The 24,969-nt window shown below is 41.8% G+C and overlaps 1 protein-coding gene across 2 annotated transcripts in view; it reads right to left on the bottom strand.

Moving 5' to 3' along the window:
• The window catches only part of PPM1H (protein phosphatase, Mg2+/Mn2+ dependent 1H), a 186,265-nt gene that overhangs the window by 62,379 nt on the left and 98,917 nt on the right, over positions 1 to 24,969 (bottom strand). For both annotated transcript variants that reach the window (XM_088454370.1, XM_088454369.1), the window contains exons 5-6: positions 23,757 to 23,841; positions 3,234 to 3,352 (exon numbers count right to left, since the gene is read on the bottom strand). In XM_088454370.1, coding sequence (XP_088310496.1) covers positions 3,234 to 3,352; positions 23,757 to 23,841 — 204 coding nt within the window. The remainder of the gene's footprint in view (positions 1 to 3,233; positions 3,353 to 23,756; positions 23,842 to 24,969) is intronic.

Genomic DNA, 24,969 nt, shown 5'->3' with positions numbered 1-24,969 from the left:
TTTTTTTTCCCTCAAAAAAGGATGGAGATTAAGAATAGGACCTCAAGAAAGATTGGAAGCCATTTAGAGAGACTTGTATATCTAAAATACTGGGGATAAAGCAGGCTATCCGACTGATTGGTGCAATTTGCCTGCTATATCGCACAGTGTATGGCCCTGATATCGGGCTGAGCACGCTCCCGTGGGGTCATACATCGCACCCCCTGATCTTTCTGCAGACCCATAAGACCAGAGGATGTGATATGCAATCCCATGGATTGCTATGCGTGTGAGAGAGGGGGGAGCTATCATATCGAGCAGTCGTGTCAACCCGGCGGCACAGGCCGCACCCAGGGTACGCAATCCTGTGTACCTCCACTTGTGTCAACCCGGCGCCACAGGCCGCACTCCAGCATCCAAAGTACGCAATCTTGAGTACCAACGCTTGTGTCAACACGGCGGCACAGGCCGCACTCCAGCATCCAAAGTACGCAATCTTGTGTACCACCGCTTGTGTCCACCCGGCGGCATAAGCCACATCTCAGCAACTATCTGCCTGCAAGGCTGCTTCACGGCCCAAAGGCCGCATCTTGTTCTACGGCCCACAGGCCGCTTCTAGCCAAGAGCTGCCAGCCCTTAAGGCTGTTCACGGCCCAAAGGCCGCATCTTATTCTATGACCCACAGGTCACTCACTACCAGCCAAGAATAATCAGCCCTCAATGCTGCTACACGACAGCAAGCCAAGTTATCCAGGCCTCAAGGCTATTGCTGGACTGAGTTATTGAGGTACCTCTATCCTTAACAAGTATTCATAGATATTGTTTGCTATCAATTGTTTTCATGGTTGGGTTTTTTATTATATTTAGCTCTATAGCTCATGTATACTGTATGTTGAGGTTTTATTAACATTTTATTTTTCGCCTTAGAAAGACTGTAGTAACATTCATTCAAAGTTTTGTATGGACACAGCGTTGTTCATTTTTCTTTTTCTATTTTTTGTTCAAACAATGAACAGCAGCTTGGTTCATTTCATATATATTTATTTAATCTAATAAATATATATTAATAAGTTCTTTCCCGTGCCTTGGGTGTACTACTAGTTTTACCTCGTAGTTTGCTGGTAGATAAAACAATGAATGTAAAGGAATTAAATTTGTTTTATAGTGTATATACTACTAACAAAAATATTAATGTTACGGAAAAGAAGGCCACATTATGGCTGGAGCCACATTAGAAGGTAGGCAGATGAAGATTGGGCATGCTAGATATAATAACTGTATGGAGCGCGATGTGGTCAAGCAAATTATATAAACTGCATGATAATAATGTTCCTTATTGCTTATTAAAATAAAACATTTTATTGTAACTCAGCATTAAACAACATACAAAATTGGATAAAAAGAGATTTTCCAGAGTCTTCAATCCTAAATTTTAATAATAACTTTATTTAAGATTGATAAGTCCTGAAGTAACAGTGAAACAATGCATTACTAAATAAGATTAAGTGAGCTAAATAAGAGTCCACGCTTCATCTCTAAGGGAAATCCAATTAGCTGTAGGGTTTACCCCACGGATAATTACCAATGCGGGGAAATTCTATTCAATTAAATAGCATTTTCCCTGAACAGTAAACCAGGTGTTAACCTGCGCTAACCCACAGATTCCGCGTAAAGTGCGGAATCAATGGGTTTTCCCCACAGCTGCCTTTTCTTGCTGTCTTTTCCTTGCAGCTTTTGAAGCTGCAAGGTATAGTCCACCTCTGGGTATTAACATGTTGGGTAAACCCACGCTAATTTAATTAACCAGTGCGGGTAAACCCCACGTCTAATTAAATTAAATTTATAATTTTTTTTCAAAAGTATTATAGTACTTTGTCCTGGAGTCATGCACTCCCGAGTAAGGACATATTTTATCCTTTAGTAAGCTTAACATTCAAAATTAAACATATTTATCAAGAGAATGGCCAGTGAAAAGGTCAGAATTATTTTTAAAAAGCATAAAATTTAAAATAAAGAATAAAATAAAATGTAAAATCTCAATTAAAAGTCCAAAGGTGAAAGTCCAATGCATCCAATGCGTTGCGTTCCATGGAGTATGACTCAACAAAGAATTTTCCTTGGGTTGGTGCACTCTTTTATGAGAGAAATTTATTTTGTTTAAAATATAACTTTTACTTAAATATATTTAAAAAATTCTTATTTTATACAAACAAAACACAACACGTGCAGACAATATACGCAAATATATTACTACATTTAGTTGAAGAAAATTTTTTTCTTTATATTATAAAAAATATATATGGCTCAATACATTTTTAATGTCTATTTAAACCACTGAAATAATCTGTCCTATATCATTTTATGTCATAAAATGATATAGGACAGATTATTTCACTGGTTTAAATATTTCACTTTATTGTTCAAGGTTTATTTGATAAGACCATATATGCTCTGCAAATGTGAAATGTAAATACAGAGATAAGCACACAAGTCATAATCATAGATTTTAAAAATGTATTGAGCCATATATATTTTTTATAATATAAAGAAATGTTTTTTCTTCAACTAAATGTAGTAACATATGTGCGTATATTGTCTGCACGTGTTGTGTTTTGTATGTATAAAATAAATTGCTCTCATAAAAGAGTGCACCAACCCAAGGAAAATTCTTTATGTTGAGTCATCTCTATGTGATTCAACACGCTACATATAAGTACCTTGTACTTTTCCTATGGTGCACCACCAGCTATATCCAACTAATAGGGGATAACACCCACTAAAAATGATGAATAAACTGGTTATAAAATTATTGTAAGTGATTAATTCAGTGTCAAATTATACTTGTTCCTGTGCGGATTCAACAAACCCTTCCCCAGTTCCATGGAGTATATCTGTTTCCCCAGGCAGAACTGACACAGTGTCATAATAAAGAATACAATATGTCCATGATCAAAATATCCTTAAATCCTGTATCACTATTGGTTCAGGGCTTATCTACCTTGGAATCAGGATACAAGACAGTGTCGGGAGAAGCCTTTTCTTATTTCCTTATTTATTTTTCTCAGGATGCAGTCAAGGACCACACATAATATACTTCAAGCCATTTTCCTAGGGGTTATCCAGCAATATTTTTTTTGGGCTCATCAACCTAAAAAACTACCTTAAGGGAAGATCATCACACACACACAAACAGCAAATGCTGATCCCAGCTCCCCGTAGAAGAGGTCTACATTTGCAATACAAAAATGTCTCACCAGCCAGTCATATTGAAGTCCCGGTACAACATCATCTTGCCCAGCTCCTTGCGTTGCACTCTCCTTGGAAATTCTAATTGTGTAAACTCATTTCCGAGCAGATGGGGCTGTAAGAAAGCCTAAAAACAATAAAGAAACATAGGAACTTTCTTAGAATACAGAGAATTGATTGTGCATTATGAAGATCAAGAATGCATTTAACTAAATGAGAACCATATTTTGCAAATTCAGTTAAGCAGTGGTGCTTAAATGCTCAATCTAATGTAATTTTACTTTGCGGAAAAGAGAGACTTCTTTCTAAAGTTATGGGGAATAAGTATTCAAATTTGCATGTTGCAATAAATCTCTGGGTTATTGCAAAATTTCAAAGCAGATCCAGGATTCATTGCATCCCTAATTAGTATGTTAAGCTGCATTTAGTAACAACATAAATAGAAAATAAACACGCTCTTCATAATTCTTACATGTAAACTGGTACTTAAAGATTATTCAAGCCTGCTGGATTTCCTTTTTCATTTTAAAATACAAATTAATATAAATAAATTAATTTTAATAATAAAATTACCACACCTATACAGCCCTGTACTATGTGTGTGTCTCCAGGTAAATCATGTCCTGCTTGCATGTCAGCAGGAAGCTAGGCAATCAGAGTACATTCCAGATCTTATTGGAGATACGCATACAACTGAAACAAATGTAACACGGAGCAGTAATTGGTGTAACATCATAATAAACTGTTCTAGAGGAATGGCTCCGACCTAGATACCATTAATGGTAAGATATATAAAAGTACAAAAGAATAAAAAAAATAAGAATAGTTATTCTACATTAGGTATGGATGAAGAAAATACAGAATTATGGTATAACATACCTTTTGATAATTATTTTTCTTCGAGGTCCATAGGGTCCACAGGAATTACCTTGGGATATATAGTTGGACAGCGTCCATTGCACCAAACAGCAAAGCTTTGGAGCTCTCAACATGCACTGGTTCTCCTCCCTATATACCCCGCCCCCAGCCACAGGCATTCAGTTCGTGACTAAACCTTGCGGCAAGAGAAACATTTCACAAGAAAACGCTCAACAAGCGAAGAGGGAATCTGTGATATAAAGCTTTAAGAACAGGTCCATCTGAGGCCAGGTGCCCTATGGACCTCGAAGAAAAATAATTATCAAAAGGTATTGTCGAAGTCAAATAATTGGATGAAGTAGTTTGCAATTATTATCTAGCGATACTATCGTCTTTGTATGAAAACATGCGACTAGCACGCTACGGCGTGCTAGCGTGTATTTGCACATCACATGCGAACGCATTTTTATACATATGCATATATAAACATTTGCACACAGACACATTAAATGGCTCCTACACACTGTCTTTATAACCAGGGTTGATAGAGTTATTTACAGTTAATAATAATAATGTAAGATATACCATATAGAGATTTAAGGTTCAGAATACAGAGGACATATCATGTTTGGTATCATTCTAGATCCCTATTTATTCGCAGACATCCATTCCTATCGGCAAAGAGATCGCACCTTGCGTATATTAATGATCAGAATGCTATTGTTTGTGTAATGTAAATAGACCAGTTTGAACTAGGTTCTTCTGAGGGAAATCATGTGTGCAGCAGTTGGATTCTGACCCCCACCTTTTGTGGGCACCCTTTGAACTGGCCAATGTCCTGTTTCACACCAGACTGACCTGAAGCCTGAACCAATGGAAACATGCCAAATCACCTCCTTTGTTATCTGTGTAATAAACTGTATTATATATCTGAGCCCTGGGACCAGCAAACGGTCTTCTTTGTTTGACCACAGACTACAGGATTGAATGGCTGTTTGCTGGATCCAGAGAGCATGCGTATGTATCGACTTTACTCTGGACTTATTGCATTAATTGTTAATCTGCTACTTTTTATTATTAAATCACTTTGTGCTTTGGAACCACACTATTGACATTGGAAAGCAATCATTGAATAGCAACTAGACGAAGTTATCAGTATGTTATACCATAATTCTGTGTTTCTTCTTCGGGTTCCATAGGGTCCACAGGAATTACCTTGGGACGTCCTAAAGCAGTTCCCTTAGGTATGGGGATGCTCCTGAGAAGATAGGAGAATCCGCCGCTCAAAAGCAATCATCCTGGGAGGCATACATATCAAAAGCATAGAACTTTATCAACGTACTCACAGATGACCAGGTGGCTGCCTTGCAGAACTGTTCAGCAGAGGCGCCCTGTCTTACCGCCCATGATGGTCCGACAGACCGAGTGGAATGGGCTGTCACCCTGTTAGGAACAGGGAGATTAGCCCGAGACCAGGGAAATAGCCATACATAGCCAGCGGGACAAACTCTGTTTATTTGCTAACCAACCTCTTTTGTGGAATCCCTACAACACAAATACTGAATCTGTTTTCCTGATGACTTGGTCTGATCCACATAGATCCTGAGGGCTCGAACAACATCAAGGGAAGCTTCACCTATAGACAGGTCTGAAGACTGAAAGGCTGGGACTATAATTTCCTCATTAATATGGAAACGGGAAACCACCTTTGGAAGGTAGCCCGCCTTGGTACGGAGGACAGATCTTTTTTGATGAAACACCAAATAGGGAGAGCAACATGATAGAGCTGACAGGTCAGACACTCTGCGAGCTGAAGAGATAAACAGGAGGAAAAGCGTCTTCGCCGTCAGCCATCTCAAGTCCACCTTATCCAAGGGTGCAAAGGGATGCGTCTGCAGTGCCTTAAGAACCAGATACAAATCCCACGGTGCTACCGGTGGGAGGAATGGAGGTTGCAGTACCCCCTGCATGAATGTTCTAACATCCAGCAGAGGAGCAATCTTGCGCTGAAACCAAACAGTCAAAGCTGAAACTTGGACTCTCAAGTTAGCCAGGTGAAGACCTAAGTCTAAACCAGCCTGGAGAAAACCAAGTACCCTAGCCACCTTGAATATCTTAGGATCATATTTCCTGTTGTAACACCACAGAAAAAATGATCGCCAAATCCTGTGATAGATGTGAGCAGAAGCAGGCTTCCTCTGTATCACTGATGGAGAAAAACCCTGGCCTTTAAAATGGAAAACTCAAGAGCCAAGGCGTCAAAGCCAGCTGAGGTAAATCCTGGTAAAAACACAGGCCCTGCATTAACAGGTCCGATCGCAAAGGCAGTGGAAACGGACTGTCTATTGATAGACGTGTCAGATCCAAAAGCCAACCTTTAGAATCATCCTGCCACCTACCTGTTTGATTTTCCTGACAACCCTTGAGAGGAGGGAGATTGGAGGAAACAGGTATGTGAACCTGAAGTTCCACCTCACCGCCAGGGCGTCCACGAAGGCTGATGAGGGGTCCCTTGTCCTGGACCTGTACCTTGGGACCCTGTGGTTGTGACGTGATGCCATAAGGTCTATGTCTGGTAAACCCCACCTGTCCACCAGGATTTGAAACACCTCCGGATGAAGAGTCCATTCTCCGGCGTGTATGTCCTGGCGACTTAGGAAGTCCGCTTCCCAGTTGAGAACAACTGGGATAAAAATAGCAGAGATTGCAGGAAGATGGTTCTCTGCCCACAGCAGAATTTTTGCCACCTCCTTCATGGCTGCCGGACTTCGTGTGCCTCCTTGATGGTTTCTGTAGGCCACTGCCGTCGCATTGGCGGACTGAACCTGGACAGGCCAGTTCCAATATATTTATTGGTAGATGGCTTTCTTGGTCTGTCCACCTTCCCTGAAAGGTGTGCTGACTGATCACTGCTCCCCATCCTCTTAGACTTGCGTCTGTGGTGAGGAGTACTCATTCCGGGACCCATAATGGATGACCCTTGTCTAAGTGAGTCGTCTTCAGCCACCAAGCCATAGAGAGCCGAACCTCTGCTTAGATATAAATCATCTGATGATGCGGACCATCCCACTGGGTCAGGATCCACAGCTGTAGGGCCCTGGAGTGGAACTGGGCATAAGCCACCATGTCGAATGTGGCTACCATGGAGACCAGGATCTGCATAACAAAGTGGACTGATACTACTTGCTTGCACGATAGACTGTGCACCCAAGACTGTAGTGCCACAATCTTGTCCTCCAGCAGAAAGATCCTCTGTTGAGTCCAGCAGTGCCCCCAGGTGCACCATTCGCTGAGTCGGTGACAGGGAAGACTTCTTCCAGTTGATCACCCAGCCGTGCTCCTGTAAGCAAACAATAGTCATCTTGAGATGACATTGCAATATTTCCTGAGACTGGGCCAATATCAGGAGGTCATCCAGATATAGCAGTGTCCTGACCCCCTGTCGCCTGAGACAGGCCGTCATGACTGCCATTATCTTTGTAAATACCTGAGGGGCTGTGGCCAGACCGAATGGTGGAGCCTGAAACTGAAAATGTTGCTGACCTATTGCAAACCTGAGAAACCTCTGGTGGGATTCTGCAATCGGAACATGCAGATATGCATGCAGATAATCATCCTGAATGTCTAGTGACACCATGAAGTCTCCCGGTTCCATCGCCAGCATGATTGACCATAGAGTCTCCATCCGAAACTTCGGTACTTTGACAAATCTGTTGAAAGATTTTAGATAGGTCGGTGCGACCCATTGGGTTTTTGGATCAAAAATGAATTTGAGTAGTAACCCCTTCCATGTTGCGTCACAGGGACTGGAGGGTCCCCACAGATTCCAGGCAGGCCGAAACTCTGACCGGGTCCCCAGGAAGATTTGTTACCACAAACCTCTAAGGGGGATGCTTTCGAAAAGTTATGACATAGCCATGAGCAACCAGCTCTCGTACCCAGGAATCTGTAGTTTTCTGCCGCCTGGTTTGGGAGAACTGTAACAGTCGGCCTCCAACCCTGACTTCCTCCAGGGGGAGGCCTGCCCCATCAGACGGTAGGCTTACCGCCTGGCTTGGAAGCTGGGCGCTTGCCTGACCAAGTCTTTCTGGGTGACCCTCTATGGGACTGACCCTGTCTGGCCGAGGGCTGTTTCTTCGTCTTATTTTGCAGCCGAAAGGACCGGGATGATGACTGTCTTCTAGAAGTAAACGTGGATGGTAATTCTGCCGACCTTGGTGTGGCCAATGTAGTCATAATATCATCCAATCATGGTCCAAAAAACACCTTGCCTGAGAAAGGTAAGGACTCTAGAGTCTTCTTAGACCCTGGGTCTGCCTACCAGGATCTTAACCATAGGGTTCTCCGGGCTGCCATAGAGTTAGCCGAGACTCTAGACACAATTATGCCTGCGTCAATACCTGCTTCCCCCAAGTATACAGCGCCTCCTGTATCTGATCCAGAAGGAACTTCTGTTCTCTTGTCGGGTCGACTATAGTCTCTGCCAGAGACCTAGTCCAATCTTACATCGCCTTTGCCACCCAGGCTACAGCCGTAGCTGGTTTGGTGATGGTTCCAGACAATGAAAACATTGTTTTAAGATAACTATCCTTCAAGGCAGATGCTGCTGGAATAGGCAATATAGCACTCCTAATCAATCTAGTGATATGAGCGTCTACTGTGGGGGAAACCTCCCATTTACTACAAGCTCCTGGCGCATATGGGTACCTAGCGGTTACCTTCCTAATGGGCGAAAAATGCTTGCTAGGAGCTTCCCATGCCTCTGACATGAAATTTGTCAACTGTCCCGAGTGCGGGAAATAATTTTTAGCCATGGCCTGATGTCTAAATACCACCTCTTTAGATCCCGGTGCGACCTCCTCCTAACGAATATTGAGGACAGACCTCCCTGTCCTTACCAAATAGGGAACATCAACCAAAGATTGGTAGTCCTCCTTTACTGAGACCGCCTCAGAAGTCTGGGGAATCCTCATCTGATGAGAAGGTTGACTCAGACTCCTGAGGCAACACATGGTGAATCTTATGCCCCCGCTTCCTTACCACCACCAGTCTTACCACCTTTCAAGAGGCTGCAGACGGTAGTATCCCCTGGCTGAAGTGAGCAGCTACATCCGCCCAACAGGGATTTATGGGGGGTAAACACATAAAAAGATCATACTGTGGGAACCCCATCGCCTGAGGTACGCCCACGGCTAGAGCCTGTGACTCCGTGGCCCTGCCTATCAAATATTACAGGACTTCCGGCGTGATGGCCATCCATTAAGTCCTCGGTGCTGGTGCACGTGTACCAGTACCAGTTGTACTGGGTTCCTATTTGCTACAGTTTTTACAGAACAAATTCAGATTCACATCCTGCTCAGACAGGCCTTACAGGATATCAGCACTGGAGGACTCACATCCTTATCTTCTGACATAATTAAATGTACAAGATATTCAAGTCTCAATGCAATGCGACTTCTACTATCAGTGACACACCCTACCCTCAGAGGTACCAGTCTCAGACAACATAGACAGTGTACATACAGCAGCTGGCACACAGTCACATTCAATGCAAAAAGACGTGCAATTGCTACAGCAATGTGGACTCAATCAACTAAACCGACCCCCGGAGGGGGATGGTAGGATATAGAGTATGCTATATACCAAAACCAAGGAAGAGGTATATAGAGAGACCGACCAAACCGCTAAATTGCGCGCATCTCACACACAAGACGCGGGAATCCTGCCTGGAAGTTGGCGTCTGGGGGGAGGAGCGACTGGGGGAGCGCCTTTTCTCCCCTAAGCTGCGATTTTGACAGGTACGCTGCGGTACAAGGTAATAAGACATTCACTAGTGCGTTCTAGTGCATCTTAGCACCCGCCCCTACCGCCTTAGTGAGGAATCATTTTTTCAGAACGTCTTTCACCCGCAGAGGCCTCTGGTGCTTCTCAACACCAGAGGCTAGGGACTGCTTGCGCATGATTCCCCGAGAGGAATCCTTACCAGACATCTCCGTTTACCCGACCACAGTCCCAGGCCTCAGCATCTTCCGGCCGCAAGCTAAGCCGTGCTGAGGCCTGCCGAGAATCTCAAGGCACGAAGCGGTCTGGTGTTTTGGCGTCAGCGGAGGTAGGTGTAGCCGCAGTAGAGCGTCATTACTGGCACTAGTACCGCTAAACTCTTGAAGTTTCATAACTTAAGGTAAAACATAAAATTAAAAAAAGCTTAGGACTGCCTAGCAGTCCCACTGTGTGGGTGGGTGGGGAGGTGGGGGGGCAAGATTCAGGGGGCTGCTTTCAGTCTTGATACCATGTCTGAGTGAGGACATTGTTGGGTATGTCCATTAATGTTGATCAGTAGTTTAGGAGGGAAGACCTAAGGATAAGGCATCTGTGGTGGCCCAAGGGTCTTTATTATCAAGAGAAAATTCACAACATCTGGCAGTAACATCTGTGCAGATTTTTAGGCCTCAAAGTGGGCCCTCCTCACAGATGTCAGCTCTAGCTTACTTGATGATTTCTTCCTATACTTAGAGGAAATGTAGCCTCAAGAGAACGACCCTGGGCACTTCCTTAGGTGATTACTTGGATGGTGCCTAGACAATTAAGTCCGTGTCTGTGGCTAAGGGGGAGAGAGAATAGACGTCTCACCTCTAATCACGAGAATCAAAAGTTTCAGGAAGACATAACATTTTATTATTATTTATTTATTTACAAAGCACAAACACACTAACAGTGCTGTACATTGGTAGAATCATGTTACAAATAAATGATATTCAATAATATGAAGCAGAAAGTAAAGATAGCCCTGTCCAAATAGTCTTTCAATCTAAGGGGGCGATTCAATTCAACGTGAATTGAATAACGCCGGGAGCGAGCTCCCGGAGCTATTCAATTCAGTGTGCGTTGTGGTCGGAGAATGCGGGTTAAGGCGCGTTAACCGTCATTAACCGTCATTTTCTGATCAAAGTGCCGGGCGCGATGCTGTTAGCGCCGCGCTATGCAGAACAATAGCTGCGTGCCCAGCACTTTGGTCGGATTTCTCCTCGCATCCCCAGGGGGTGCGATAAAAATGCTTAGCGCGCCCAAACAGCGCGGTAAATTGAATAGCTGCAGGAGCTCCCTCCCGCGGCTATTCAACATCGCGTTGAATTGCATTCCCCCCTAAGAGACATGTGGAACAATTGAAACATCATGTAGCTGGTGGTGGGTTAAGTATTATAAGCCATCAATATTAGACCAGACATTGGGACCTGGCATTTCTATGCATCCACAGTACTAGTGGTGTGTAAAAGTTTGTGTGAGAAGAGACAACTTAACAGCACAGTCAATTGAATAGTGCCGGGAACTCCTTCACAGTGCTATTAACATTGCGCTGAATCTAAATCTACAGTCTGCAGCTGACCTAGTGACCTGCACTACCACCCTCCGCTGTTTTGTTGCATTTGTTTGCTTTATCCACCATAAAACATAATACAATTCTTTTAAATTTAATTTTAATTATAAAACTTTTTCAAACTCATCTCTCAAAGGATTTTTATAGGCAGCCCTGCACAGGACCTCCTTAAAAGCAGTAAAGGGTAACTGCATATTTGGCTTCACTTTTATACATTTTTAAAGAGGCATTCTATAAAAGATGTTATTTGTTTAAAAATACCATAACACATACTACAGCCGGAGACAGCGGCGTTCGTCCAGGGGCCGTCACACACAGAGGGGCCCCCGCACACGGTCGATGTGATTCTGCTGGACACGTGTTCCTCCCGGGTGGAGGCACAGCAGCTGCTGCTTTTAGTAACCCAGTACTGGTTGTGCAAAATACGGGGGACAAACGACGTAGGGGTCCCCCAAATTCTGCACATCCAGCACTGGGTTCTTATCTGGCCCTGTTCTGGAAATACAGGGGGAACAAATGTGTAGGGTCCCCCCCTGTATTTTCCAGAACCAGCACCGGACTTTTTCTAGCGGGGGGGCTGATGCCACAGGGAATATAGGAGAGTATGTGTGAGTGTGTATGTATGTATAAAAACTATACTGCCACGGTGGGGGTGTATTGTGTTTATTTAAACATTTGTATACAGGTGAATTACAGGTACCAGCGGGCCCTTAATGCTCCGTATGCTGGTACTTGTGGTTCTCCAAGTACCAGCATGTGGGGGAGGCATGCTGGGACCTGCAGTTCTACTCGTAAAGACAATGGTCCTGATGCAGAGGCACTCGCTGTTTGCGAGCGCTCGCTCTGAATCAGGGCGTTTTTTTTTTTTCATTTGTTTCGGCCTCCAGGCCGCTCGCAAAGCTGTGGGTGACCACCCACAGCTAGTGCGAGCGGCCTGGCGATGGTCACGATTATCGCGACCATCGGGTTTGTGTCGAGACCCTGCTGGATGGTCTCGGGTCCAGAAAATGTTCCCACATCGCCTGCATGGAATTTTATGGGTATATTCGCCCGTATACTAAGTACATGTCTCTGCTACTTGGTTTCATGAGCAGTATCTTTATCAGTGTACACTTCCACCTGCCCTATCCTTGGTGTAAAAAAATATGTATGAGAACATAAATAAATACATGTACGCAGAACTTGGCAAAGCCTGCAATTCCATTTCTATGCCCTTAATGAACTTAGAATAAGTGCAAATGCCTCTTTATCAGAGTCATGCCCCTTCAGCTGCAAGTGGTGATGCGACAGAGTGACTTATAGCCCAGCAAAGATCATAGTGGTATATACTCAGCTCCATGGCATGTACTAATATATTGAAGCTATTTCCACATAACCAGCTTGTATTCAACTTTGCATCATCCTGACACTGCGTTCCTCCTTTTTAAGAATGTCTCAGAGCTGGCAGCTTTAACGTTAGCGTTTCTAGGAGTCCAACAGAAACACACCTAAAATAAATAGGCTAAACAACAAGATATACAGTTTCTTCAAAACATGCCATTTAATTAGAAAATATAGCTTACTAGTTTTGCCCATTTGATGTGTAGTTTCCCTCTAAATGCCATCTTTTCACAAATACATATTTTGCTTTCTCTATATTTGTCTCAAAGAAATTTCTTATAAGACATCTTTTACCAGCTTTCAATTTAAGGAATGCCTAGTAAATTCTAACGTGAAGTCAATGACACTCCAGTCTTGTACATCACCAGCTTTTCAATACAGCTTGGTCTTGGCTATGCCCATAAAGCTCTATGAAGTCTTTCTCGAACAGTTAAAAAAAAATAAAACAATAGCATAATAGTTATCCATGATAACAGTCTACTCAGTCCCTATGGCGCACATGCTAATGCAATGGGAGTTTCCAGTATAAGACGTCATGCTGCTTATCCTGCAGATTTGGAAAGTGGATTGGAGAACATAATTTTACTGCTGCTGTTTAAAAGCTGAAATTACCCAAATGCAATGCTTTACCTGAAAATGCTATGGCAGAGTCATAGTACATCTATGTGGAAAGGTAAAAAGGAAGCAATTGTAATATTTAATAACAAACACACAAAGAAGTGAAACTGCAAAAGGAAAGCTGGATGAGTTATTAAATATAAATATTCTCCTCAACATCTAAACTAATAATTGCTACAGGGCAGCACTATTTATGGTAAGTAATCCAACATGTTACAATATTAAATATAAAAGGAGATAGTAAGTATAAAGTATGTGAAATATGTGGGATCTCAGTGGGAGGTAAATTCTTACTTTACAGAAGGCATTTTATGTAGCCGGATGTTAGCTTAACGTAGTTTTCTCATTGAAGCAAATAAGTACATCAGGAAAAAAAAAAATCGATTTGTGAATTCTTTCTTTGCCACTTGCTCTTCAAAAGGGCAAATACATATATGGCACAAAGACTTAGAAATGTATTTGTCTGGACTATCCCAATGAGACACATACATACATATACATACACACATATATATATATATATATATATATATATATATATATACACATACACAGTCAGGTGCATAAATATTGGGACATTGACAGAATTTTCATATTTTGGCCTCTATTCACCACCACAATGGCACTGAAATGAAACAAACAAGATGTGCTTTAACTGCAGACTTTCAGATTTAATTTGAGGGTAATTACATCCAAATCAGGTGAACAGTGTAGGAATTACAATGGTTTCTATATCTGCCTCCCACTTTTTAAGGGGCCAAAAGTAATGGGACAAACTAAACAATCCTAAATCTAACTTTCACTTTTTAATACTTTGTTGCAAATCCTTTGCAGGCAATTACAGACTGAAGTCTGGAACGCATAGACATCACGAGACGCTGGGTTTCATCCCTGGTGATGCTCTGCCAGGCCTCTATTGCAAATGTCTTCAGTTCCTGCTTGTTCTTGGGGCATTTTCCCTTCAGTTTTGTCTTCATCAAGTGAAGTGCATGCTCAATCGGATTCAGGTCAGGGGATTGACTTGGTCATTGCATAACATTCCACTTTTTAGCCTTAAAAAACTCTTTGGTTGCTTTTGCAGTATGCTCAGATCATTGTCCATCTGCACTGTGAAGTGCCGTCCAATGAGTTCAGAATTCATTCTGCTGCTTTTGACAGCAGTCACATCAGCAATAAATACAAGGGAACCAGTTCCATTGGCAGCTATACATTCCCATTCCATGACACTACCACCACCATGCTTCACTGCTGAGGTGGTATGTTTTGGATCATGAGCAGTTCCTTTCCTTCTCCATACTCTTCTCTTCCCATCACTCTGGTACAAGTTGATCTTTGTCTCATCTGTCCACAGGATGTTGTTCCAGAACTGTAATGGCTTTTTTAGATGTTGTTTGGCAAACTCTAATCTGGTCTTCCTGTTTTTGAGGCTCACCAATGGTTTACATCTTGTGGTGAACCCTCTATATTCACTCTTGTGAAGTCTTCTCTTGATTGTTGACTTTGACACAAATACACCTACCTCCTGGAGAGTGTTCTTGATTTGGCCAACTGTTGTAAAGGGGATTTTCTTCACCAGGGAAATAATTCTTCTGTCATCCGCCACAGTTGTTTTCCGTGGTCTTCTGGGTCCTTTGGTGTTGCTGAGCTCTCCGATGCGTTCTTTCTTTTTAAGAATGTTCCAAACAGTTGATTTGGCCACACCTAATGTTTTCGCTATCTCTCTGATGGGTTTGTTTTGATTTTTCAGCCTAATGATGGCTTGCTTCACTGATAGTGACAGCTCTTTGGATCTCATATTGAGAGTCGACAGCAACTGATTCCAAATGCAAATGTCACACCTAGAATCAACTCCAGACCTTTTACCTGCTTAATTGATAATTAAATAACGAGGGAATAGCCCACACCTGTCCATGAAATAGCTTTTGAGTTGATAGTCCCATTACTTTTGGCCCCTTAAAAAGTGGGAGGCACATATAGAAACCATTGTAATTCCTACACCGTTCACCTGATTTGGATGTAATTACCCTCAAATTAAATCTGAAAGTCTGCAGTTAAAGCACATCTTGTTTGTTTCATTTCAAAACCATTGTGGTGGTGAATAAAGGCCAAAATATGAAAATTATGTCAATGTCCCAATATTTATGCACCTGACTGTATATTATATATATATATATATATATATATATACACACACACACACACACACATACTCACAAAGCAAGCTGCTAATGCATGACACTTCCGATTGTTTTATGCCTTAGGTGGAATAATGAAATGAAGAGTTATTTAATACTGCATTCATCTCACAATTTTTTATATAAAGCTGTGTAACATACGAATATATATATATATAAATATACACACAGTACTTGTCAAAAGTCTGAGAACACCTTTTTGCTACGTATTTAGCACGTAGAAGTGGTTTTCTTACCGAAACCCTACCACTAAGGCCATATTCCTGCAAGTGCCTGGCCACTGTCCTATCGGACACAGGCTGGGAATGATTTTCCGCAACTCCCTTCCTATTTCCGGAGCGGTCAAACGTCTGTTACGCTTGCTAGTAGTCACAATGAAGTTGTCCTCACGAACAGTTGTTGTTTTTGGACGACCAGTTAGTTTTCTTGTAACATTTTGACCGTTTTTTGACTTTAGTTCAATAGCCCGACGCACGGCCCCAATGTATACCTTCAACCGTTTGTGGATTTGCAGCAAAGAATAACCTTCTTCCCTCAAAACGATGATTTGAGCACGTGTTTCAAAACTTAGTCAAAAATGGCCAAGAAGAATTGTGAGTTAACTGGAGCTTTCAGGAAACTTGTTGACAATTTGGAACGTAAGAAAGCAGCACAAGTAGCAGAATATACGATAAACAAGCTTCTTTTCAAATTTAGGGGGTGTGCTCACACTTTTGACAAGTACTGTATACATATTTTGTAATCGTTAAGGACCTACTATATTCACAGATGCATCAGAGAAATCTACAGAATCTTCCATCAAATTCTGGAAATCTTCAGGACTTTTTTGCAAATGTGGTCAAAATGGATTCTAATTTCTAAATTCATGCAAACCACTTTTCTTCAGGTTAAAAAGTATAATTGAAGATTTCAACAATGTTTATGTATCTCCTTTGAAAATAAAATGGTCAAAGGTTTTTATTTTATTTTAGATGCGTGCAGTTTTATTTGATATTTACTGTAAATGCTAATTTTGCTATTTCAGTTTAAAGAAGTAATACCATGGAAAAAATTAGTTGTTTTTTTGTTTAGCATAAATAACTCTGGCAGGGAAGAAGAAGAACATTTGTATTTACCATTTTCCTTTGGTTTGCTTCATGAAACTGCTATTAATAAGTGATAATTATGCAGATTTTTCCACTGTGTTATGTGACTACCATGGAAACCACTGTCACTTGGCACATGATGTTGTTTTAACTCGCTAAGCATCATATCATTTGTATGACACACACTGAATGACTAACATTTTGTACTTAACGATTTATCAACCCTAAAATATGGCAATTGTGTGTTTTGTTTATTATTATAGTGACTTTCCTTTACCGCAGTAACCCCACACAGACTTTTTTTTTCTCTTTAGTAAGTTAAATAACCTTTTAAACGTGCACTTGTTTTTATTTTTCCTAGCTGTCCTATTACAAATTTATTATTATTTTAAATCTCTATTGAGGGAACACAAGTATGGCTTCCAGTCATGCACATATATAAAACACACACACAGACAAAAAGCATACTATGTTAAAGTAAATGGGTCAGACAGTGAGAGAGGATTTTACAGGGTAGATATAGCTTAGTGGTGTGTTCCACGATTTCTCTGCTTACTACATCATGTGCATTGTGACTGTGGTTGACATGGTAGTAACTTCCCACTGTTTGCAAGCCAAGCCCTTCTTCAATTGAAAATGTCAAACATTTTTGGAAGTTTCCTCATTGTATAAATCTATTAGATGTTACAGTGAAAAACATATATTATCCTAAAACAATTTGTGTGGACTGATAAAAGCTTTTGGCAGCTATGGGTAAGCAATTAGTGATGTTCGTTAATACTATTCTATTTACTACAAGAATTCAAGGCAGTTCTATGTGGAAGTCAAGATTGGGAAACATCTCAGATGTATCATCTGTACTTGGGGCAGTGTGCAGTTGTGTTTACATGCCAGTGTTCCCCCCAGGCCCTTTTTGATGGGCGTTCTGGCCAGCATTTTTCTCACACCGCCCAGCACTACTGACTAAGCGCGGTGAGCCGGGATGTTCATACATAATAAAATTAAATACAGCGGTACATACTGCGTAGCTACTGCAGAGGCAGATATAATCATCCCCCTATCCTACAGCCGCTTTGTCAGTGCAGACCTGGGAGACAGTCCCGCTCTGCAGAATGTGTTCCTGCTCTCACCATTTCACACACACAGCAGGCCAGGCTCCAGGCACAGTGTGTGACCAAGGCTGCTGATGGACAGACATACGGCCGCTGCCCCCCTTCAGTCATCACTATACTCTTTAGAAATCGAGGGCATTACTACCCCAATCATGATTGTGAAGGTGAGGGTGGCCTCCAAGGACCCCTGAGTCATAATACCAACACAAGTCCGTTCAAGGCCTTGCCTCCATTCCCAACTCACCCCCTTCCAAAAAAGTCTGGGGAGAACACTGCATGCTCTGTATAACACATTCCTTGGCTGAGGATCTGCCTAAGGACAACATAGATTTCCTAGTGACTATTTCAAACGCAGCATAGTTTTAGTAATCCCCATTTGAGAAAGAAACACGAAAGCTTGGGTCACTTTCTTTTAAATTGACAGCAAATAAATTAGGCATATAGGGGCCTGTGTATCAAAGCTTGATGAGAGATAAAATTGTGAGATATAAATCAACCAATCAGCTTCTAACTTACATTTTATAGGCTGTGTTTGAAAACTGACAGTTAGGAGCTGATTGGTTAATACTTTTTCTCTCACAATTTTATCTCTCATCAAGCTTTGATACATAGGCTCCTAAGTCTGTTGTGTGTAGGGGGCTGACATCTCCATAGATTTGATAATTCCACAAAAAATATACATACAATATTGGGGAGCTGAAGAGTGCCAATCTTCAATGCTAATGATTTCTGTTGTTATTTTTTTCCCTACTAAATCCTCCCTGGCAGACTGTATATCCTTGCGATACTTCCAAACCTCCCCTTTCCCGCCCTCTACTCTTTCCATAAAACCGCAAAAACCACAACAACATTGTATCACCGCAGTTATTTATCATTTCATCTAATGCGTGTTCTACTCTTCTACTCTAGAGTGCGAGTCATCACGGCAATAGCTGCACTTTACAACAACCCAAAATCGCACAAAAGTGCTGGCAGCACCATAGAGCTGCAAGCAAAATTGTTAGAGTTCAGACTCAGAGCGGGCTGCGAGTTCAGGTGCCGTTGCCGGCATTTAAATGTTGTGGCAACGTCAAACTCGCACCCTTTGCAGGCAATTGGATTGACCCCTATGTATGCAATTTGTTCCTTTGTTGTGGTTATAAATAAAGAGATTAAAACAAAACAGAAAACTCCTAAGTGCTGCATCACTAGATTGGAGTACAGTGAAGTCTCACCAAATCCCACATTTTTTACATTTTATAAAAAAAGCAGCATCTGTAATGAAACAATAAAACTGGCTATTGATATATGTATGGAAAATGCTCTATAGCAGCTAACGTATTGCGCAAGTTAGAAAGGAATTTTAGAAAACTTTACTCAGAAATTATTGGTCAGAGATAAGATGCTGCATACTATATACCTACAGATATGTCCACATACACCTATCCTCAAATCGCGTCATATAGCCCTGCTTGGCACGCCACAGACCTTAAGACTTTTTATTAAAACATGAATTTTAATCTGTCACTTTATACCAATTACTTTGCAACAAAAATACTAAGAGGGGTATTCAATATGTCTGTCTATTCACTGTCTAAGTTAACGTTTCATATCGGAGTTTTTACCTGCGTTAAAGTATCGGGCGCGCTCCCGCTTATCCCCGTATTCAATATAAAATTAACGAAAACGGGAAACTCCGAAGTTGGATTTGCGTAATGTTACGAATTTTTTCGTAAAAAAATTGTAAGACCCCCCTAAAGTTGTAAAAACATGGGGGATCACTATGGGTACCCCCGTTTTAGCCTTTAATTGAAAGTCGGGGATTTAAATAGCCGCAGCAGGTGTTTTTTTCCCGACATTGAAGAAGTGTTGCAGAAGAGCACTTAGGTTATTTTTTTCATTTTTTAAGTGGTCCCATCAAATTTGGGGTACATGAAAATGGGTACTAGCATATTTTGATGTCCCTAAAGTAAGTTTTTAAAAATTCTGCATTTGTGCACCTGCCGCTATAATTCTATTCTAGAAAACATCTGCCGCATACTTGCAGAATAGCCCTGAACCTATTTCCCTATTGTTAAACAATTTTTTCCCATTTTTTTTTTTTACCCCAATTTTTAAATTAATTTTTTGGGGTGTCCCTATTTTTTTTTAAACTTTTTTTTGACACAGTTCTTTTTTAAATGTCATTCCCAGGGGTGCAGGCTATTTTTTTTAAGCCTGCACCCCTAAACCCCAATTCTGCACTTTTTTTCGACACCTATTCAATGGTGAAAACTTATCCCCGTTTTTTATCAAAGACTTTTCAAAACTGCGATAAGTCTTTGTAATTGAATACGGTGTAAAACTAAAACCTGCGATAATGACGTCATACCTCCGATATTAACGCAAAAACGATGTTATCGCACCCATATTGAATACCACTGTAAGTCTAAATACTTAGTACAATTTAAGTGAATTAAGACGCTAAATTCAGGAAAGCAAAAAAGACAGAGGTCAGATAAGAGTGACCCGCACCATGTTTTCGAATCTGTGACTTTATACCAATTATTTTGTGACAAAAATACCAATCCTAAATACCAAGTACACTACGCAAAATACATAAGCATGGGAATTGCTACCTGTGGCAGAAGGGTGTGTTCTTTCATTTTACCCAGCAACATTGCTATAACATATGTGTCCACATACACCTTATCCTCAAACCATGCCTTGTCTTTAATGACTGCATTCATTCATAATCCTGACATATCTCCAGGTTTAGTTGTCCATGTCTGGTCCAGGTGGTCTGACTGGAAGTTAAAATAGGTTGGATATTTTGACTTTAGCTAAGCAAGTAATTTGTGGGGAGGCCACTTGACTTAGAGTTTTCAATTGCCTGAGAGTTATTTGGGTATCAGTAAGTGACAAGTCACTCAATTTATCCAGAACTGCTTAAATGGTATTGTTTATTTTTCAAACAAATTTTAATAACCACTGCATGCGAGAATACCGAACCATGATGTTACCACCTCGCTGTATCAATACATCTTTCTCTTGGGGGTTGAATAAATTAACTCACCCCAGAAGGCGAGTTGCCGTTGCAGTGCTGAAGATACAACATCGACAGCCGAACTTGCCCAGCTCTTGCCCCGGAGTCCCTGATTTTTGTACACATGAACAAAAATCTGTGAGTCTGGAGCTACCGTAAGTGCGGCATATAGCAAGATGATCGTGCCTAATTGAATCGACCCCTTGGCCACTGGGAAAGAACACCCATACAAGTAACTGTGGAGGAGGGGAAATAAATTGTACTTTAGATCAAAACATGATCTAATATATTAAACAATTAAATAATAATATGTTAATAGCTTTGCCAAACTTTCTACCAGTAAGATTATCTAAGAAACTGATGAGATGGTATAGGACGCCAAGCAACACATATAGTACCTCACAGTTGTGTTTGCGGAGAAATCCTCACTTCCATTACTCCCCTGAATACAAACCATTTTGTATTTGATGTAATACCACACTTAACACAAAGGGTGTGATGCAGAGTTGCAAGTACACCTGTGTGGGAAGTGTATCGTGCATGTTTTCACTCTGCGCATGCTCCAGAAACAAGTCTAACCAACTATGGAAAATGCAGTCATATGGATTTCAGTCACATCTCCACTTACAGCTGTAGGGGCATAACTGGGCTGTTATGGGGCGTTCTCATGAAGGCAACGTTCATAGATTGTGTATTGACTGCAATGTGGGCTGAATTTCAGATGTTCTTTTGTACCAAGTATAGGGCTAGTGTAAGAGTGCAATGATGACCTGTATCACTCCAAGCAAACTGGGGAAGGGGGAGGCAGTCCCTACGCAAAGATGCATGTTGTCGAATATCATTTAGTTCCAAGCATGTAATGCAAGAGCAATTATGGCCGACTTGCATCTGCCCCGAAATGTCTGGGATAACATACACACTCTTCGATGCGCTGTGTATTCAGAGATGTTCTTCTGCATACCCATTGTAGTAACGCATGGCTACTACTGCCTTCTTATCAGCTTTAAGTAACCAGTCTGGCCATTCTCCTTTGACAACTTTCATTAACAAAGCGTTTTTTCCCACAGAACTGCCACTCACTGGATGTTTTTTGTGCACCATTGTCTGTAAACTCTACAGCAGAGGCATCCAAGCTTTATTCTTGGACGGCCGTATTGAGTAAATGACTTTGAATGGAGGGCCACAATTTGTTTTCTCACTGTTAGCCTTCCAGAAATGAGTTAAGGGTTCTTTGCTGAGTAAATCTTATTCTAAGAAACACTAAAACTAATAAGAATATCTTGAAATAACATTTTTAATGATTTTAGATTGCAATTTTACTCACTGCGATGAGATACTGTACTAATGCAAACAATGGAGTTCCTGGTCTATATTCTCCTCAGACACGGCCCATCAGATAATTACGGTGATCTGTATTATTCTCATGTTATGGTATGTCTTCTTCTAAGATACTGTTCCTGGTTCCTATTTCTTTAAGATAATGGACTTAGCCTCACACCCTACTCCTTAGATTAGGAATCGGTATGAGATGTCAATGGCTGAATATCTGCCGGTTTAAATACAGACGCTGTAAACCCGAATGGTACCTGCCCATGTCGGGATTTTGTAAGTACCCTAACCCTCCCCTCTCCCTCCCCTAACACTAACCCTCCCTTAGTGGTACCTAACCCTAACCCTCCCGGGGGAAGTGCCTGACCCTAACCTCCTCCCGGTCGTGCCTAACGCTCTTTCAGAGCGCTTGCTCTGAATCAGTGCCCTCCCTCTCTTTTTTTAGAGCGGCCTCCTGGCCGCTCGCATAGCTGTGGATGACCACCCACAGCTATAGCAAGCGGCCAAAAAGATGGTCGCGATGGTCAAAACCATCGCGAACATCAGGCTTGCGACGAGACCCTTGTGGGTAGAGCCAAAAGCACTCCCACTGACATCATTTGTGATGTCAGTGGGGCCGGCCCCAGACGGTAGGCGTTCCCATGGGAACGGCCCCGTCTGGGCAGCCACGCCTCCCGCACGCCCACCAAAGGGGGCGTGCTGTCACTCAACATAGACAGCACACCCCCTTTGTAGCGAGACCCATAGCGACGGCTTGCCCGTCACTATGCGGGTCTCGCGCATGCGCACGACGGAGCCGGCTCCCTCATGCGCATGCGCACGACGGAGCCGGCTCCCTCGTGCGCATGCGCACTTGGTCAACATCGACCCGCTTGCTAGCGGGTCTGAATCAGGCCCTAAGTTAAGCTTCAACAACTTTATAAATGAGGGTAGTTATACAAAAATTCCATATGTCTTCCGGTTTTGTTCAATCAGCAGTTTCTTGATAATCAGTGTAAACCCTATTCATTTACAAAGTTCCTCAGATGTAGCTGTGTACAGCAGCTGACAGTAGAGAAAGAGAGATGCTGCAATGGTGCTTTAAACAGCTTAAAGGAAACTTCCGCCCTCACCTCCCACAAAAACTTCTACTTTTCCCTCTTGTTCGTTATCTATTTACAGATGCAATTCAGACCCTGTAGAAAGAGGTTAAGGAGCCCCTGGCAATTTGGGAGTAGGTGTTTCAGTCTCCTCTTACTACTAGTAGTATGTCCATGCCTAATGCATGGACATGAAAGCATATTCCTGCATTACCCAAAATAATTTGGCGATACCGATTGCTAAAGTGAGATGCTGGGTAGGAAGGCTGTAGTCATAGCTTGACCAATACAAAATCAGACCGTATTAGCCCATTTCCTGTTACTGCGTGATCTTAGTGGTTTACTCCATTAAAGGGATGCACTGTGATAAAGTTACAGAATTAGCTAACACTAAAGAACTACTGAGGTTAACTTCCCAGCAATGCAAACACTTAGGACAGAACCGTATCACTAGTAATTTTCACACTGGATCACCATAGCATTGGTTGTAACTTACCAGGTATTGTAGCCGTTGACGCTCTGTTTCTGGGGTAAATTCTGAAGACATTGGAAGGATTTCTCCATTTCGGATAATTATAGCCCTAAAAGAGAACACAAAAATATTCAAGTTACAAAATAATTATTACATTATGAAGTCATAGTAATGTTTTAATAGAACCACACAGTACAAGCATGTTAGGCAACTGATTATGTAAATACTGCACACATACACACACACGCTAATACAACTTCCCTGAAGTGTCGGATTTGGCACTTTTGTAAACAGCAGATATTAAGGTTAGTAAAAAAAAAATCAAACCTCAAAACAAAACTGTTTATACTTACACTAATTCTTGTTACTTATACTTACACTTTATTTCGCAGGACAATTTCTGGATGTCCAAATATAGCTATGTGGAAAGGACATAATACATTCAGAAATGAAAATCAATGTCTCCTAACCTGTGGGCCCAACAGCAAAAATGCATCTCTATGTTGGTTAGGTACCGGTGATACTCCGTTACGTTACCATAAACAAATATAATATTATATAGCATGTTGAAAACTTTGTAACGTTCCCTAAAATCTATACTTACAAAATAATATACTTAATTTGTAGGTAAAAGTAAAGAGTCAGAGTGTCAGTGGAAGTGGCTGCGTTCCCAGATGCACAGCCGCACTCATAGGAGGCCAGAGTCAGACAGTAAAACTACACCTGCCATAGGTGCTAGTGCAAGCGCTGATGGTGGCTTCTAAAGAAACACCGGCGGTATTACAGCGTGCAGAGATGCCGGAAGTGGGCTTCTCAGTCCTTGCACATGCAGGTCTGATACTAGCATGCATATAATCTCAGCTGCGACTCCGGCAACAGACGCAAGAGCGAACGCAGCTGCGAGTGTCTCTGAATCAGACCCCTACTGTATACACATAATGTATGCAGACATTTTCTGGTATGAAACAGTGTGAGAAATCAGCCTAATCAGGTCACTAGATGGTGCCAGCATTAAGCCCACTACTTCTAGTGAATGGATGGCCTGTATTTTCATATTAGATCTACAAATGATGTGAAAAGTACACAACCATAAGCAGATTATATATGTAAGCGGACAGTTAGGGTTAGGTTGCAGCAGCGGGGTTAGGCTATATGAGGGGAGGTTAGGGATATATACACAGCCAGGAGGTGCCACACGCTAACCCTGAAGCCATGAAGACATCAATGCCAGACCCAG

This window comes from Taudactylus pleione, unplaced genomic scaffold (genome assembly GCF_031769625.1).
Source record: "Taudactylus pleione unplaced genomic scaffold, aTauple2 ptg000040l, whole genome shotgun sequence".
NCBI lineage: Eukaryota > Metazoa > Chordata > Amphibia > Anura > Myobatrachidae > Taudactylus > Taudactylus pleione.
The sequence above is the reverse complement of the archived record's forward strand: the minus strand, read 5'-3'. Positions and strand labels throughout refer to the sequence as shown.